This window comes from Hypanus sabinus, chromosome 12 (genome assembly GCF_030144855.1).
Source record: "Hypanus sabinus isolate sHypSab1 chromosome 12, sHypSab1.hap1, whole genome shotgun sequence".
Taxonomy (NCBI): domain Eukaryota; kingdom Metazoa; phylum Chordata; class Chondrichthyes; order Myliobatiformes; family Dasyatidae; genus Hypanus; species Hypanus sabinus.
Genome location: NC_082717.1, coordinates 31,364,420 through 31,381,065, shown reverse-complemented (window position 1 = coordinate 31,381,065; position 16,646 = coordinate 31,364,420). Strand labels below are relative to the sequence as shown.

Sequence of the window (16,646 nt, the reverse complement as noted above, 5' to 3'; positions counted from 1 at the left end):
TTCTTTTGAAGTCTCTCTCCCACTATGGAAATCCAACAACCCCTTGCAATATGTGGCACACAGGCAGCCTACATCTTTATTGCTTCTATCCAAGTGCATTACCTTCCTGGCACTGTATTCTATCTGCCACTTCTTTGCCCATTCTCCTAATCTGTTTAAGTCATTTTGCAGATGCCCTGCTTCCTCACCACTACCTGTTCCTCCACCTTTAAGCATGCAAATGAGTTTTTTTAAATGAAGTTGAGCCAAAAATTCACAGAAAGCTCACACTTAATCTCTTAGTAAAAATGTCTAAATTCTGCTTCAACTTTTTATTGCTAATACTTATTTTGCTCACTTTAATCACTTTCTATTATCTTTCTCCTTAACTGCAGTGACTAAGCTCTGCTTTTTCAATTGTTTTGGAATTATTTATTTAACCTCCTTTCACTTAAAAATATTGAGCTTTCATGTACACCTTTATTAACCTTTCCTTTAGTCCCTGATTCCAGCTTGGTTCTGGCAGTCAGTCCCAGCTTCAAATGAAATAGAATTTTTTTTCCCTGACACTAACCTCACTCTTTGGTGTGTTAATACTGCAAGAATAGACAATGATTGAACCTTTCTGAAATCATGCTGGACCTGCTGCACAGATCTTGTCTTTTTAGGATTTACATTCATTCACCATTTCCTAGTTGTGCTCCGTATGTTGGTTAAAAAGAGTACAGATGGTTCTGCACTAGATATTTGTATGATTTTTTTTTAAATGTTGACACATGCAGATTTTTATTCTAAGAAGCATCTTTGCATTCATGAATATCCTTTTAATTCTAAGCCACAAGATTCCATTCGCAACTGAGCAAAAGCTGGTTTTCCTAGCTTTATCTGCTTCCTTTTTGCTTGGTTGTACATCAAAGTGAAGTGAAACATTCGATTAATGTGGTCAATTTTTCAGTTTCTTACATCACTACACTTAAAATGGTTCCAAAGATATACATTTTACAAAGCTCTTCTTTCATACACTTACTCTACACACTCATGACAACTTGATTGATTCTTTCCAACTCCACTTGCAGTTTTCAAATGATACCACCACACACTTTAAATGAAATTATCTATATGGACAATATAGAAGTTTTTCACTGTATCTTGGCACACATAATACGAAACAAATTTACCAATTTCACTTTCTCTTGGAGGAAAGAGCCACAATGTTTCACAATAAAACCTATTCAAAAATTGATGGCACTAAGGTACTTATTCTTGATTCAGTCTATATTCTTCTGGAAAGCCAAGGCCTTGCTCTTATTTTAAGGTGTACAGATTACTCTTAAATGTTACAGTATAATAATTCAGAGAGGCCAAGAGAATGCAAGTCAGTCAAAAAGCACAGAGCCAAAACAGCCTCAAAATTTCCTAAACTATTTCAATATCAAACCATGTGCTGACTGCAGAAAGGTTCTTGCAAACAGATGAGAAATCTTTGTATTTTCACATTTGCTCCTCTCTGTTTTCTCAAACATCTCCATCTGAATAGGGAGGCTAGAGAGATAATAGATCCCCTTAGAGGCCAGCATGGCTGCCTATGTCTCAAGCTACAGGAGATGGGTGAAATCTTCAATAGGCCAAAATCATGGTTGCTCAAGAGATAAGGGAAACTACTGATAGGTCTGGAGAACATCCATATTACCAGGGAGGAGGTATTTGCAGCTTTGCAGTGTATTAAGGTAGATAAATCCCCAGAACCTGACCAAGTACATCCCGAGGCTATGGCCACACCAGACCAGATAAATCCATAACCGAAGCCTTTTCTCTTCCTTTTTACCCTCCATCCACACTAAAATGGGGTTTTCCTCTCCCGACAACAGAGATGTTCAGAAACGCTCTCCAGAGTCTGTAATTTTGAAAAAGCCGGATTGGCCGGAACAGCGTGGACAGAGTAACTGGAGATTTCTAGAAACACTGTCATGACATGCCAAAACAGATGGTGATGGCAGCTCGCCACTTCATTGTTTTCTTGAACACAACCTAACAATTTCAGAACAGATGACAACGAGACTGAAGCCAGGAGAGTTAGAAATGCACTCACCAAATACTTTTACCCATAACTTACTGAATAAATAAGTATACTCACTTTGCCCTGTTCTCTGTACTTGCTAGTATGAAGGTGGTTTACCTATTTATGCAAGTACTTCTCTGACAATAGATGTGTAACAGCCTAATGTAACATTGTATGGAAACACAAGATAATACTGATGCAGACATGTTTTATACATTTAACAAGGGGCTTTATTAATGCAACAGAGTTAATCAGCTTTTCCAATGTTTGTCATCAGCCGGGTCATACCGTCCGTGAACTCCCTGTCGGTTGCCTCCATACACTCCAGTATTTGTTTTTTTTTAAGTTTTAAGTCAACAGCTGTCTGTCGTTTAAGTTTCTCTAGTCTGTAACTGAACAAATGCGCACCAAGTCTTTCACGGTGAGATTCGACACCAAACATGTCATTCGTTTTCGGTAGATGTGTCCTGCACACCCGCACTAGAAGATTCACCGAAATATCCGTTTTAATGTGGACAGAAGTTTTTTCAAAAACGCTTAGTGTGGACACCTATCGTTTTTACGCAAAACCAGCGTTTTCAAAATTATCCGGTCTAGTGTGGACGTAGCCTCAAACTTAGTGGGCAGCTAGAGAAGAAATCGCAGAAACTTTTGTGGAAATACATTTGCTACAGGTAAATTTCATGAAAACTGCTAAGTGGTTAATGTCATTCTGTTGTTTAAGGGTAGCAAGAACAAGTCCAGTCAGCCCAACATCAGTGGCAGGGAAGACACTGAGGGACAGAATTTGACAGAGAGGAGTCAACATGGGAAGGTAAGTTTAATGGATTTTTTAAGAGCTCTTAAGATATAACCCAAAGGGTAGATGTGGGTGTGATAGTGGATGCTATTTGAACTTTAGCAAAGCCTTTCACAAGATCCTGAATGGCAGGTTGGTCTTGAAGGTTCGGTCTGGAGGTTCAAGTCCTGGCAACATCCTCGTAAATCTTTTCTACATTCCTTTCAGTTAACATAGTACTCCAAATGCAGCCCCACCAGTGACTTAATACAACTGCAACATAATGCTCCAAGACCTATATTCAAAGCTCTATAGGGTTCCAGCAATTAATTGACATCTATGCACTTGCAATTACTAAAACATCAATGACTAATATACAATATTGAACATAATATTGAGGTAAATGTGGAACATAAGAGAAACTTTTCAAATGTCAATGATAGCAAATAAATCATTCTGCATTCAAGAGCAGTGTCCCTGACTAAGAATTATGATATTTACTGAATCAATAGCATTTTCACTATCGTTTAGGCAAGCAACAACATTCTCCTCAGGTTGAGTGTCCTGGCCATGCTGGGGAGTGACCTATCTGAATAGTCGGGATGCTCTGTAAAATGAAAATATAGCCAATTGTTTTCTTTACCTAGTCCTAACATTACAAATACCTAATGCATCCAAGAGCCAGTATTCATCAGTAAAATGGAGGTAGAGTAAATATCTTTAAATTCCTTGGCATTAATCTATCACAGGATGTGTCTTGAGACCAACACATAATTGTCATCACGAAGATGGTACAACAGAGGTTTTAGTTCGAAGTTTCTGTAGATTCAGCATGTCACTAATAACTTTGACAAACATCTATAAATGCACAGTGGAGAGTATCCATACTGGTTGCATCAAACCAGTTGCCTAGTATCAAAACACCAATTCCAAGGAACAGAAAAAAATACGAAGTGGTGGATACAGCGCTGTCCACAGGCAAAGCTCTCCCCACCACTGGGTATATTTATATGAAGCACTGCCACAAGAAAGCAGCATCTATCATTAAAGGCCCTTACCAGAGGCCATGCCCTCTTCTCACTACTACCATTGGACAGGAGGTGCAGAATCCTCAAATCCCATACCACCAGGTTCAGGAACAGCAACTACCCTATAACCATCACACTCTTGAGCTGGCATGGATAACTTCATTCACTACTCCCTGAATTGATTTCACGAACTGTCTTGAATTTACTTTTTAATGACTCTTTATAACTCATGTTCTTAGTATTATTTTTATTTACAGTTTGTCTTCTTTTGCATATTGGTTGTTTGGCAGTCTTTGTCTATGTATGTTTTTACATAAATTTTATTGTACTTTTTTTTCCTGTCAATGAATCTCAGGTAGTAGATGGTAACATATACATACTCTGATAATAAATTTACTTTACTTTGTAGAGGCAATGCTCATTACTGCCTTTTGAAGCCTCCAATTACAAAGGCATATTCCACTAACATACAGCAGCCTTCTCAACCTGCCCAGTATCAATCAAAAGGTAATGCTGGCTACAAACCATGGAAACAAAATGGCACATGCTCAGGAAACAAGGGATTGCAGATGCTGTAATATGGAGCAACTACTACTTATTGTTGGAACTCAGCAGGTTCATAAGTATCTGTGGGAGGAAAGGTACTGTTGACATTTCAGGTTGAAACCCTGTATCAGGACTGTCTGATTAAGGGCTTCACTTTGAAACACCCACAGCTTATTTCCTCCCACAGATGCTGCTCAACCTGCTGAGTTCTTCTAGCCAATTGTTTATTGCTGCCATGTACTCAGGTTAACAAAATACTACTGACTCATTTTTTAAAAAGCTATTTTTTATTTCTCCAGGTTTGGGAACATTAATAGGGAAATATAATGGTCTTGTCTCGGAAACTTGGAGAAGACCCATGTCATCATGAACTTTAATTGCAATTAAAATCTCAAACAATATTGCACAGATATTGACATTTGTTTTGCAATTGATTTATTTCAGAATACTACTTAAGTAATCTCTTGGGATTAAGGATATATCAAAAAATGTAACATCTCAAAAGTACTTTCAAATTTATATAAAGCTATAGGATAAAATTAGAGTGTTCCTAAAAGGGACAAGATATGCCCTTCTGCCAGTCAACCAAAATTACCATTTTTGCACTGTTCATCACTGTCAAGAAATACTTTCTAGCTCATTATACAAACCAAACACATGAAAAATCTTTCTTGCACATCAGCTGAGTACCCTCCTCCTGTATTTGCACAATAAAAGGTGCCTTAGAGAACTTTAAATTACTGAAAAAAACTAAATTTTCAGACTAAATGTTAACTCTTTCTACGAAGTTTCATGGAGGTACTGAATGTTTTCAGATTTTTGTTTTTGCTTTAAATTTTAGGGTATTTTGGTAGAAATGAAGTAATACAGCTAGATTTGTTTCAAGGAAATTCTTTCAGCAATGTGTTGTTGTCAGAGTGGTAATTTTACCTGAGCAGAATTTCTGTTTTGCCTGTGATCAAGTTCATGTCATTCAACTGTATGAGAATACCCATGAATACAGCCAAACAAAACCTCATTACTCTGGGGCCAAGGTGCAAAGTACAGTACCAACAGTCACACACAGCAAAAGGCACACATAAGAGAGTAAGCACACCTAAGATAGCAGTAAAATATAGTCACACAAAAAAAAGTTTAAGATTGGGCCCATGAATATTGCAGCAATCTGCAAACACAGTACAGCTTGTCTTCTGCCGAGCAAACACTGGGGGGTGGGGGGGGGGCAGCACCAACTCCAGCTTGGATGCCGAACCACACCACCTCTAGTGGAGTACAACTACTCCAACACCTCTCTTCTGGGTGGTTGTAAGGAGGCAACACCACAGCTTGAGGCCTAGTCCTCTCTACAACTGAGGTCACACATTTCACTGATCTATTGGAGGAAGGCAGGGGAAATCAGACTTGCAACAACGTCCAACAGTCTTGCGATCACAAGAAACCACAGGTTTCCCTGAGACCACCAGCTTCTCCCATGTCCTCAGACATATTAATTAGTAACTCAATTACCCCCATGTTAAAATCAAAAAGATTTAATGGGGAGCTTAGGGCATTTGTGAGATATAGTGCAAGGAAATTAGAGTAAAATCAGACCAATTGGACTGCAATCTTGGAGCTGACATGGGCCCAGTGGCTGGCTCCTGATCTGACAGTTGATCCCTCCTCAAAGAATTGTTGAGAGACTTAACCCATGATTACAAATATGTAATTTTAAAATATGCAAGAAAATTCAGCCAACTATTTAGAATTACTTCAAAATATGTCTGAATATACCTTTCATTTCACGTCATTGGTATGATAGTTTCTTAAAAGACAAATGTAAACAAGAACAAATCAAACAAATATTAAATGTTGTGAAAGCTCCTACCATGCCTACTGAAGTCATACATCATGGAACCAGTCTGCTCAACCCAACTCTCCTCCATGCTGACCAAGATGTCATCTATATTAATCTCATTTTCCTGCATTTGGCCTATATCCCTCTATTCCTTTCCTATGCACATACCTGTCCAAATGTGATTGTACCTGCCTCTAACCCCTCTTATGGCAACTTGTTCCATACACTCACCACTCTGCATTTCCTTATAACATTTCCATTTTCATCTTAAACCTACGTATGACCTCTTGTCCTGCACAACTCCAGCAAGATAAAGAGAGATTCTGGCTCTAACTTATTTATACCGCTCAATCTTATACGCCTCTATCATGTCATGTCTCAGCCTTCTTTGCTCTACAATCTTAGTCTAAACAATCTGCCCCAATGGTACAAGTCCTCCAATTCAGATAACATCCTTGTAAATCTTTTCTGCACCTGTTCGCGCTTAATCATTTCCTTTGCGTTGACCACAACACTCAAGTATAGCTAACCAACATTTTGTACAATTGTATGTGACTTCCCAACTCTGATACTTAATGTTTCGGAGAATACAAGCACACCATGAATCTTGTCCACTGTATTTTCATTTTTAGTAAACTATGTACTTGTATCCCAAGATCTCTGTTTTACAACACTCCCTATGACCCTGCCATTTCTGTCCCGCTCTGGTTTAACTTGATCAAGTGCATCAATTTGCACTCAAAGTTAAATTCCATCGGCTGTTCCTTTGTCCAATTGACCTAAATTCTGATCCAAATCATTTATTTACAAGTCTAGTGTCACCGAAATCATTTTAGTAGATTACTTATGTATCTTCTTTCAAGTTTTCACATCTTTCTTGACATATGGTTCAGAATAGACACCATAGTCAACTGTGGTCATTTTTATAACTTTAAATGTCCACTAGGCTGATGGGGTGGAGCTGTGTCTCTACCAAAGGAGGTGAAAGGCACTCCTTCTCTCCTCTTACCTGCAGGTTACCCTTGGGCAAGGTGTAGAACCTGTTTAGCCTCCTCAATCAGGTTTACATGAAACCATGGGAGAAGGTATGAGCAGTTGCTGCATATCACAAATCCTGGTTACGTGACCACTGACACCAGGTAGACAATCTCTGAAGAGTATTGACAGTGGCTGGGGTCACCCGACTGGTAAAGACACTGCTCAGAAAGCAACAATGGCAAATTTCTATCAAAAAATTTGCTGATAATCATGTTCAAATAGACTATGATCACTCACATCATATGACACAGCACATAATGATGATGATGAAATTTTACTGTGCCTTACTTGCTTTTGCACTTGGTGCAGTTATTTATAGTGACTATAAAAAATATTCACCCCCACCCCTTGGACGTTTTCATGTTTTATTCTTCTACAATATTGAAACACAGTGGTTTTAATTTGGATTTTTATTTTGACACTGACCAAGAGACAAAGACTTTGGTGCCAAAGTGAAAACAGATCTCTACAAAGTGATCTAATTACAAATATAAAACACAAAATAATTGATTGCAAAAGTATTCACCCCCTTCAAGTCAGTGATTGTAGATGCACCTTTGGCAGCATTTGCAGCCTCGAGTCTGTGTGGATAGGTCTCTATCAGCTTTGTACATCTTAACACTGCAATTTTCCCCATTCTTCTTTACAAAACTGCTCAATCTCTGTCAGATTGCGTGAGGAACTTGAGTGAACAGCCCTTTCCAAGTCCAGCCACAAATTCTCAATTGGATTGAGGTCTGGACTCTGATTTGGCCACTCCAGGACACTAACTTTGCTGTTTTTAAGCCATTCTTGTGCAGTTTTGGCTTTATGCATAAGGTCATTGTCTTGCTGAAAAATAAATCTTCACCCAAGCCACAGTTCTCTTGTAGACTGCCTCTAGGATTTCCCTGCACTTTGCTGCATTCATTTTACCCTCTACCTTCACAAGCCTTCCAGGGCCTGCTGCAGTGAAGCATGCCCACAGCATGATGCAGCTACCACCATGCTTAACAGTAGGAACAGTGTGTTTTGATGATGTGCAGTGTTTACCTTACTCCAAAAAGAGTTTTCAGTCTGATAGCCAAGTAGCTCAACTTTGGTTTCATCAGACGATAGAACCTTCTTCCAGTTGACTTCAGAGTCTCCCACATTCCTTCTGACAAACTCTAGCCAAGATTTCATGTGAGTTTTTCCAACAGTGGCTTTCTCTTTGCCACTCACCTATAAAGCTGCAACTGGTGAAGCACCTGTTGTTTAAGCAGTCTCTCCCATCTCAGCCACTGAACCTTGTAACACTTCCAAAGTTGTCGTAAGACTCTTAGTGGCCTCCCTCACTTGTCCCTTCTTGCACAGTCACTCAGTGTTGCAGATGGTCTGCTCTAGGCAGATCTACAGCTGTGCCATATTCTTTCCATTTCTTGATGACTGACTTAACTGTTCTCCAGGGGATATTCAATGACTTGGAAATTTTCTTGTGTCCATCTCCTGATTTGTGTTTTTCAATAACCTTTTCGTGGAATTGTCTGGAGTGTTTTTTGTCTTTGTGGTGTAGTTTCTGCCAGGATACTGGCTCACCAGCAGTTGGACCTTTGGGATACAGGTGTATTTTTACTACAGTCAATTGAAACACTGTGACTGCACATGATCTCCATTTAAAATTATGTGACTTCTAAAACCAACTGGCTGCACCAGTGATGATTTGGTGTTTCATATTAAAGGGGGTGAATAATTACAGAATCTATTATTTTGTGCTTCATATTTGTGATTAATTTGAATTGAATTGACTTTACTTTCTACATCCTTCACATTCTTGAGTAAAAATCTTTACATTATGTTTCCATCTAAATGTGCAAGTGTGCAATCATAGTAATTTATAATAAATAGCACAGCCGATGTAATATAGAGTTCATCAGTCTGATGTCCTGGTGGAAGAAGCTGTCCCAGAGCTTGCAGTACTGCTTCCCAGATGGTAGCAGCTAGAATAGATTGTGGTTGGGGTGGCTCGGGTCCCCAATGATCCTACAGGCCCTTTTTACACACCCGTCTTTGTAAGTGTCCTGAATCATGGGAAGTTCACAACTACAGGTGCGCTGGGTTGTCCGCACCACTCTCTGCAGAGTCCTGCAATTAAGGGAGGTACAGTTCCCATACCAGGCAGTGATGCAGCCAAGACATACAAAAAAGCTGGATGAACTCAGCAGATCAGGCAGCATCCGTTGAAAGAAGCAGTCAACGTTTCAGGTCGAAACCCTTCGTCAGGACTAAAGAAGGAGGGGGCAGGGGCCCCATAAAGAAGGTGGAGAGAGGGTGGAAAATCAATCAGAGGAAAGATCAAGGGGTGGGTGAGGGGAAGCAGGGAGGGGATAGGCAGGAGAGGTGAAGAAGGAATCTAAGGGGAAAGCACTATGGGTAGTAGAAGAAGGCAGAGTCATGAGAGGTGACAGGCAGTTAGAAGAGGAGACAGAGTAGAGGTGGGATGGGGAAGGGAGAGGGAGGGAATTACCGGAAGTTGGAGAATTCGATGACCACAGCATCTGCAGTGCACTTAGTGATGCAGCCAGTCAGGATGCTCTCAATTGTGCCCCTGTAGAAAGTTCTTAGGATTTAGGAGCCCATACCAAACCTCCTCAACCGTCTGAGGTGAAGGAGGCGCTGTTGTGCCATTTTCACACCACTGGTGTGTACAGACCACGTGAGGTCCTCAGTGATGTGGATGCCGAGGAACTTGAAGCTGTCTACCCTCTCAACTCCAGATCCACTGATGTCACTTTGTAGAGATCTGTTTTCACTTTGTCATGAAAGTTGATTAGTGTAAAAAAAGCCAAATTCAATCCACTGTGGTTCAATGTTGTAAAACAATAAAACAAGACAACTTCGGGGGGGGGGGGGCAGTGAACACTTATTATAAGTACAGTATAAAGCTCAGGATCACATATGTATTTTCTAAAATCCTTTTCTCATATTTAACATGCAATGTTAACCTTTCCCTTTCTGAACTATGTCCTCTTGTTTATACTTCCTCCCATCTTTCACCCTACCAACATGTGACACACACATTATGCAGCATCAAATTTCATCTGCCAGCCCTCCATTTCAGCAGTCTGCCCATAAATCCTTTACAGTTCACTACAACTGCATGTTTTGTACCATTTGCAGTTGAAAGTAATACCTATGAGAAAATAAGTGATTCTGGTACTGATCCCAGGTAAGTTCCATTGCAATCATCTTACAGACTAATCTGAAAAACAAATATTACTCCCCCTTTCCCATTTTAGCCAATTTTCTCTCCATGGCACTCTGGACCACTTTATTTCATGGAATTCAATATTAATGATGACTATAATGTGGCAACATTTTCAGATGTAGTTTGGGAGCCCATATATACAGCAATTGCATTTCTATTCATTGATCCTTAGGATACCAAACATATAATATAGTTTACTTGATATTATCATAAATAAACCCTTGCTTCACTATTCAACTCACTCAAGTTACTGCTAATTCAGTCCAGTTTTATGCCTCATCACATTTACATGAGGTTGAAAACTCAACTCAAGGTTAGATGCCAAGGATGCATACCATTGGATTTAGCCCAAGATGCAGTCTAGAAGCCAAAGACAGACCAGAAAAATTATATTTGTCGGTTTAATTAATCTAAGATAAAAAGGAAATCAAGGAGAGATCCACAGGACATATTCAGTATATTATAAACATTGGACGTGATACCTTAAAGTGGACTGGTCAACAGTATGGAAGTGATATTAATCATGAATAATAATGAAACTCTCTTAACCAAACAGCTTGGGCATTCGTTCATGCCAGATGAGTAGTTTAAATCAGGACAATTAGATGCACAGGAAACGCAGCCTTAGTGAGCTTCAAGGGAGCACAGGAACTGGTATCTGGAACCAGGATCCTAAGTGTGATGCAGAACCATCAAAATTTCCAAATAGTCATAAAGTAGGTAACTATCGTTTTATTTTATTTCAGATGGCAACAAAAACATAGACAGGAATTTCAGGTTCCTGTACTTGGGGACTGATAAACAGCCTTTTCTCAGATAAGAAAATCACTCTGTAAGCTGAAAGTCACAATGAATTTGCAGCCTCTCTCTGCATTTTAGCGTGTTTTGAATTTTATTTTTGCAACTTGAAGGTACTAGCTTACGATTTGTAAGATAGGATATACTTTTATTAATTATCACAGATGCAGTTTTGACTTAAGTGCCGATTTAACATCAAAATACAAAGAATAATTTTGGATTAAATTCTTGTGCTTGAAGTAAACATAAATGAATTAAACCTCCTCTTTAAGTACACCCATTGACTCGGCCTCCACAGCCCTCTGCGGCAATGAATTCTATTGAACCACCATACTCTGGCTCAAGAAATTCCTCCTGGTTAGACCATAAGAGAAGACAATATAGGAGCAGAAGTAGGCCATTCAGCCTATCGAGTCTGCTGTGCCATTCCATCATGGCTGAACCTGGATCCCACCCAACTCCTTCTCATCATATCCCTTCATGCCCTGACAAATCAGGAATCCATCAATTTCAGCTATAAATATACCCATGGACTGGGCCTCCACCGCAGTCTGTGGCAGAGCATTCCACAGATTCATTACACTCTGCCTAAAGAAAAATTCCTCCTCACCTCTATTTTAAAAGATCATCCCTCAATTTTGAGGCTGTGACCTTTTAGAACAGAGGTAAGGAAGAATTTCTCAAGGTATGCACTTTCATCCTTCTTAAAGTGAAATGACATTTGCAATTTTCCAGCCCTCCGAAACCAGCCCAGTGAATCTGGTAATCTTTCAAAAGCCAAGTGAGGCTAATGCCTCCATAATTTCTTCAGCTACTTCTTTCAGACCACCCCAGTGTAGTCTGTTTGGCTGAGTTGAGTTACCTACCTTGAGACCTTTTATCTTCCTAAGTATCTTTTCCTTAAAAACAGTAACTGCATTCACTTCTGCCCCCGACACCAATACTTCTGGCATGCTGCTAATGTCTTCCACACAGTCTGACATAAAATATTTACTTACTTCCATTTCTTATTAATATTACCTTTGATGTTCTAGTTTCCCTCCAACATCCCAAAGATATGCCAATTGTTTGGTGAATTACTTACTGTAAAATACTCCTAATGAAAGGAACTAGTAGGAGAAACAAGGTGTGTTGGGCATGAGAGGGAGAGAATAGAAAAGTGGAAGAAAGATGATTGCTTTATGAGAACCAGCAGAGACTCCGTGGGCATCATGAGGGAATATCAGAAAATGACATAAGCATATACAGGAATAGCATAAAACATAGGAACAGAATTAGGCCATTTGGCCCATTTAGTCTGCTAGACTATATCATCATGGTTGATTTATTATTCCTCTCAACACAACTGTACTGACCTTCTTTCTCCCCATAATCTTTGGAGCCCTGACTAGTCAGGAACCTATCAATCTCCATTTTAAATATACTCAATGACTTGGCCTCCATAGCCATCATTCTCCTGCTTCTCTGCTCAAAAGTGAATTGAAAAAGATCACCAATTAATGTATCCATTTGAAACAATTCGTACATCAGCCACTCTCCTTGTGTCATCAAACCAGCTAAAGTTCGATCTAACGTGCATAAAATCCAGAACTCAGAATGAATAGGAAATATTCACTGCAAAACCCATGAACACTGATAAGATTTCAATGGAAATTGGTAGCCCAAGTTAGATGAAAGGTACAAAAGAGCACTAATCGATCTACAATAACTTAACATGATCAAATATTTCCAGTTGTCATAAGAAAAACTAAATTCTAACACTGGAAAAGAAAACCTGGAAAATTTTGGAAGGTCTGAACTAGTCTGAGAAGCCTTTAACTTCTGAGTTCCCACTCTGCTTAAAGATCTCAGATAATTATCGCTCAAACTTTAAAGTTTACAAGCAAACGTTAAATTTTCTCTCACAATTGCCCTTTCTCAAAATTTGTCCCTTTTTCTTATACAAGCACAATTATAAGGATAAATTCTACATGCACATGGTCCAAATGATGATTTGATATATAGAAGACAAGACTTTAAAAGATACAATTGCCATTAATTAGTGAATAATGGAAAAAATACATGTTATATATTTCTTCTATCAAGATCAACTGTTCTGCCCTCTTTCCTGTGAGTGACTAAGGCCAGACCACCAGTTCTTCCCCACTCCCCAAAACATTAGAGAGAAACAGTCTATTTGTCAAATATATACCAAGAACTTAAACATTGTTTGCATCTATCATAAGTACAAATCTACTAATTTATTTTCGGAAATAAGGGAGGTTAAATTACTTTCTGAAGCATGTGGGGTGAATTTATACATAATGACAAATCATTAAAACCAATAGTTTACAAATGATCAAGAAGCAATAACCAGTTTGGCATGTGTGAACTAAAAGCTATGACAACACGTACAGTACATCAGTTAAAAACAGACGACTGAAAAAATATCTGAAGTCTGAAATCAGCAATTCAAGAGTACATTACAACCATACTTATTTCAAACCATAGTATGCTCAGATTAATTAAATTAATAAAATATGTATTAACTACCTTGTGTAAGCAGGTGTCCACTATCCAGTTGCAGACTTTTTCAAGGTCGTCCGTTATCTCTAGTCTAGATCTAGCGAACTCACAGAGCTCCTCATTGGACATCACATCCCAGATGCCATCACAAGCCAGTATAATAAATTCATCTTCTTCTGCTCTAAGAATCTCATACACTTCAGGTTCTGGTGATACCAGTTGCTCTGTAGGCCCTTTCCCATCGACACACTTGTAATCATAGTCCCCCAGGGCTCTCGACACAGCTAATGATCCATTAACTCGTTGTATCATTACACTCCCCCCTGCATTCTGGATTCGCTCTTTCTCCCTTGGGTTGCAAGGCTTATGATCCTGTGTTGAAAAGCAAAGTTGTGCATTTCTGTATAGAACAGCTCTTGAGTCGCCACAGTTGATAAAATAAGTGTGCTCCGGGGAGATCATCACTGCTACAGCTGTTGACCCACTCCTGTCCATGCCATTTCTCAGCTCTGCAAAGTTACGCATGTACTCATCAATTTTCAAAAATCCAGTTCTGATACCACTCTTGACATGTTCTATGGTAGGTTCAATGGGATAACCAGACACATTTGTGCCTCTGAAGTCTTCATTACTTGTGATGTGTTCAAGTAAGTGCTTTGAACAATAGTTTGCCACCCGAGAGCCTGCATGCCCATCATACACTGCGAAGAAGGACCACGAGTCCAAGCCTTGAGGAATGCCAACAATAGCTGTGTGAGCATCTTCCATCTCAACTCTCCAACCCTGCATGCTGCTAAGGCCATAACGCAAATCATTTCCTGCACCATGTGCATTAAGTTTCTCTGTTTTTGGTTTATCCAAAAATGCTCCCATTTTTCACTTCCCTGAAAAAAAGCAAGAGACACACAAATAACAGGTTATTTGCAAACAAAATTAAAAAGAAAATTTTTCCACTTGTCAAAAAAAATTGCATTAAACTTTGCATTCTTCTCCATGAAAGTATGTTACTATATTGTTTCACAAAAACTAATGAATACAAAAATCAAACAGAATTCCTCTCCAAAGCTTTCAAGCCTTTCTACATAATACAGAAACAAGGTTGTCAACTTTCTTAAAAACTGCAAAATATATCATAGTACGACTATAGACATTTTCCAAGAACTTTATCAAATCAATAACAGAACATGGAAATTTTATACATTATATACAAACACGAATAAACTGAAACAACAATAATTTGAAGGTTTAACTGCAAAAATCAAATACAGAAATACAGAACACAGATCATTCATGGAATTTACACCTTTATTTATAAATTTTTCAACCTCATCTTCCCTGGATGAGTAACAAATGACAGAAATAATTTTACTGATGAAAAACAATAAAAATTAGAACACATGAAAACAAATTAAATTTACTATTTGAGTTGCATGGTTATCTTTACCTTAACTCAACATCAATTGCTGGTTCAGATTTTCAATATTTTCCTTTGTGCAATTTATACAATTTAAGTTACATTCTCAATCCTTCAGGAATATCCTACATTATGGAGCATATATTGTCCACTTCTTTCATATACCCATAGAGTTCTTTAGCATCTAATCTTTAAAGAATTTCTAAACTACCATCAAAATGGCCATTGCTACATAATTTGATGTTAACTGCGAAGGATTACATTTATCCAGCAAAATAATCAGTTTACTTCACAAACATCCCAATTATCAATTCACAAAGGTTAAAGATGTGCCTTTACTCTCCTTTCATATTAAAAGTATTTGAACTTTAGACTAATATTAAGCGTCAATTTGTTTTCTCTTTTTTTTACATTAATGAAGACCAAGCCCAAAGTCACTGCAATTCAATCATACACCATCTTCCTTGTTCCAAGCAGTATAATGTGATACGCAATGGGTCATGGTTAATGGGAACACTTCAGTACCAGTACATTTTTGACCAATTAAGTAGCTGCCCCAATTAGCCGGTTTCATGGAAACAGTTCAATGGTAGTTTGCCTTTCTAATACCCATTTAACTGAGTAAAAACTACGTATTTAAACAAAATATATAACAAATTAGGATACTCCCCAACACTACAAAACTGTGTACAAGTTCCTGACTGGAATCGATGGAGGAATTCTGCCGCATTATTTTGATTGACCATAAATGAACAAAATCAGTGCAGAGACCTCGTGCAAATAATAGACCGCCTTCATAAAATGCTATCGGTAATTGCATGCTCCAAATCTTCATTTTCATTATAACATTCAAGATGTAAGATTGTTGATAGTTCCTAACTATCAACTAACTAAGTAGTGAAATCATTTCATTTTCACTCCTGGCTGTTTCTGGCATCCATAAGCCTGAATGCTTGAAACCACAGTGAATAAAACAGTTCTGAATCACCTTCCTGCTTAGTTCTCGCAACTAGCAGTGACAATCGCTGCTTTTTGAGCACAATGACACACAACCGATGCCATTTAAAATCTGTTCGCTCCAAGCACAAGTGCAGGTGGCTGACGCTAGTTAGAAACTGTTTGGCAACAGCCATCTTCCCTAATTAAGCCTCATAGTGTCCCAAAAAAATAAAGGGAATCCAAATCCCAGCTATTCTGTTGATTAGTTTTTGTTCTTTAAGAGTAGTCCCAAATAAGCGCCTGCCCCAGTTAACCAATGGCCAATTAACCAGAATACACTGTATATTCATAAATGTAGGAGGCATGACCTTCAATGTTAATGTGCTGTCTTTACGACAGTTATTTAGTTTATAATATTTTCGCTTAGTAATTCATTCAATAGTATTTTCTAGTTAGAATTAGAAGTGTTTAAAGTATATTCATTGCATGTAAAATATATCGG

At 38.5% G+C, this 16,646-nt stretch overlaps 1 protein-coding gene across 11 annotated transcripts in view; it reads right to left on the bottom strand.

Annotated features, from left to right (window-relative positions):
• ppm1ba (protein phosphatase, Mg2+/Mn2+ dependent, 1Ba) overlaps positions 1-16,646 on the bottom strand; it is a 211,829-nt gene that overhangs the window by 61,157 nt on the left and 134,026 nt on the right. For all 11 annotated transcript variants that reach the window (XM_059985720.1, XM_059985719.1, XM_059985722.1 and 8 more), the window contains one exon: positions 13,819-14,675. In XM_059985720.1, the coding sequence (XP_059841703.1) occupies positions 13,819-14,664 (846 nt within the window). In that variant the 5' untranslated portion in view covers positions 14,665-14,675. The remainder of the gene's footprint in view (positions 1-13,818; positions 14,676-16,646) is intronic.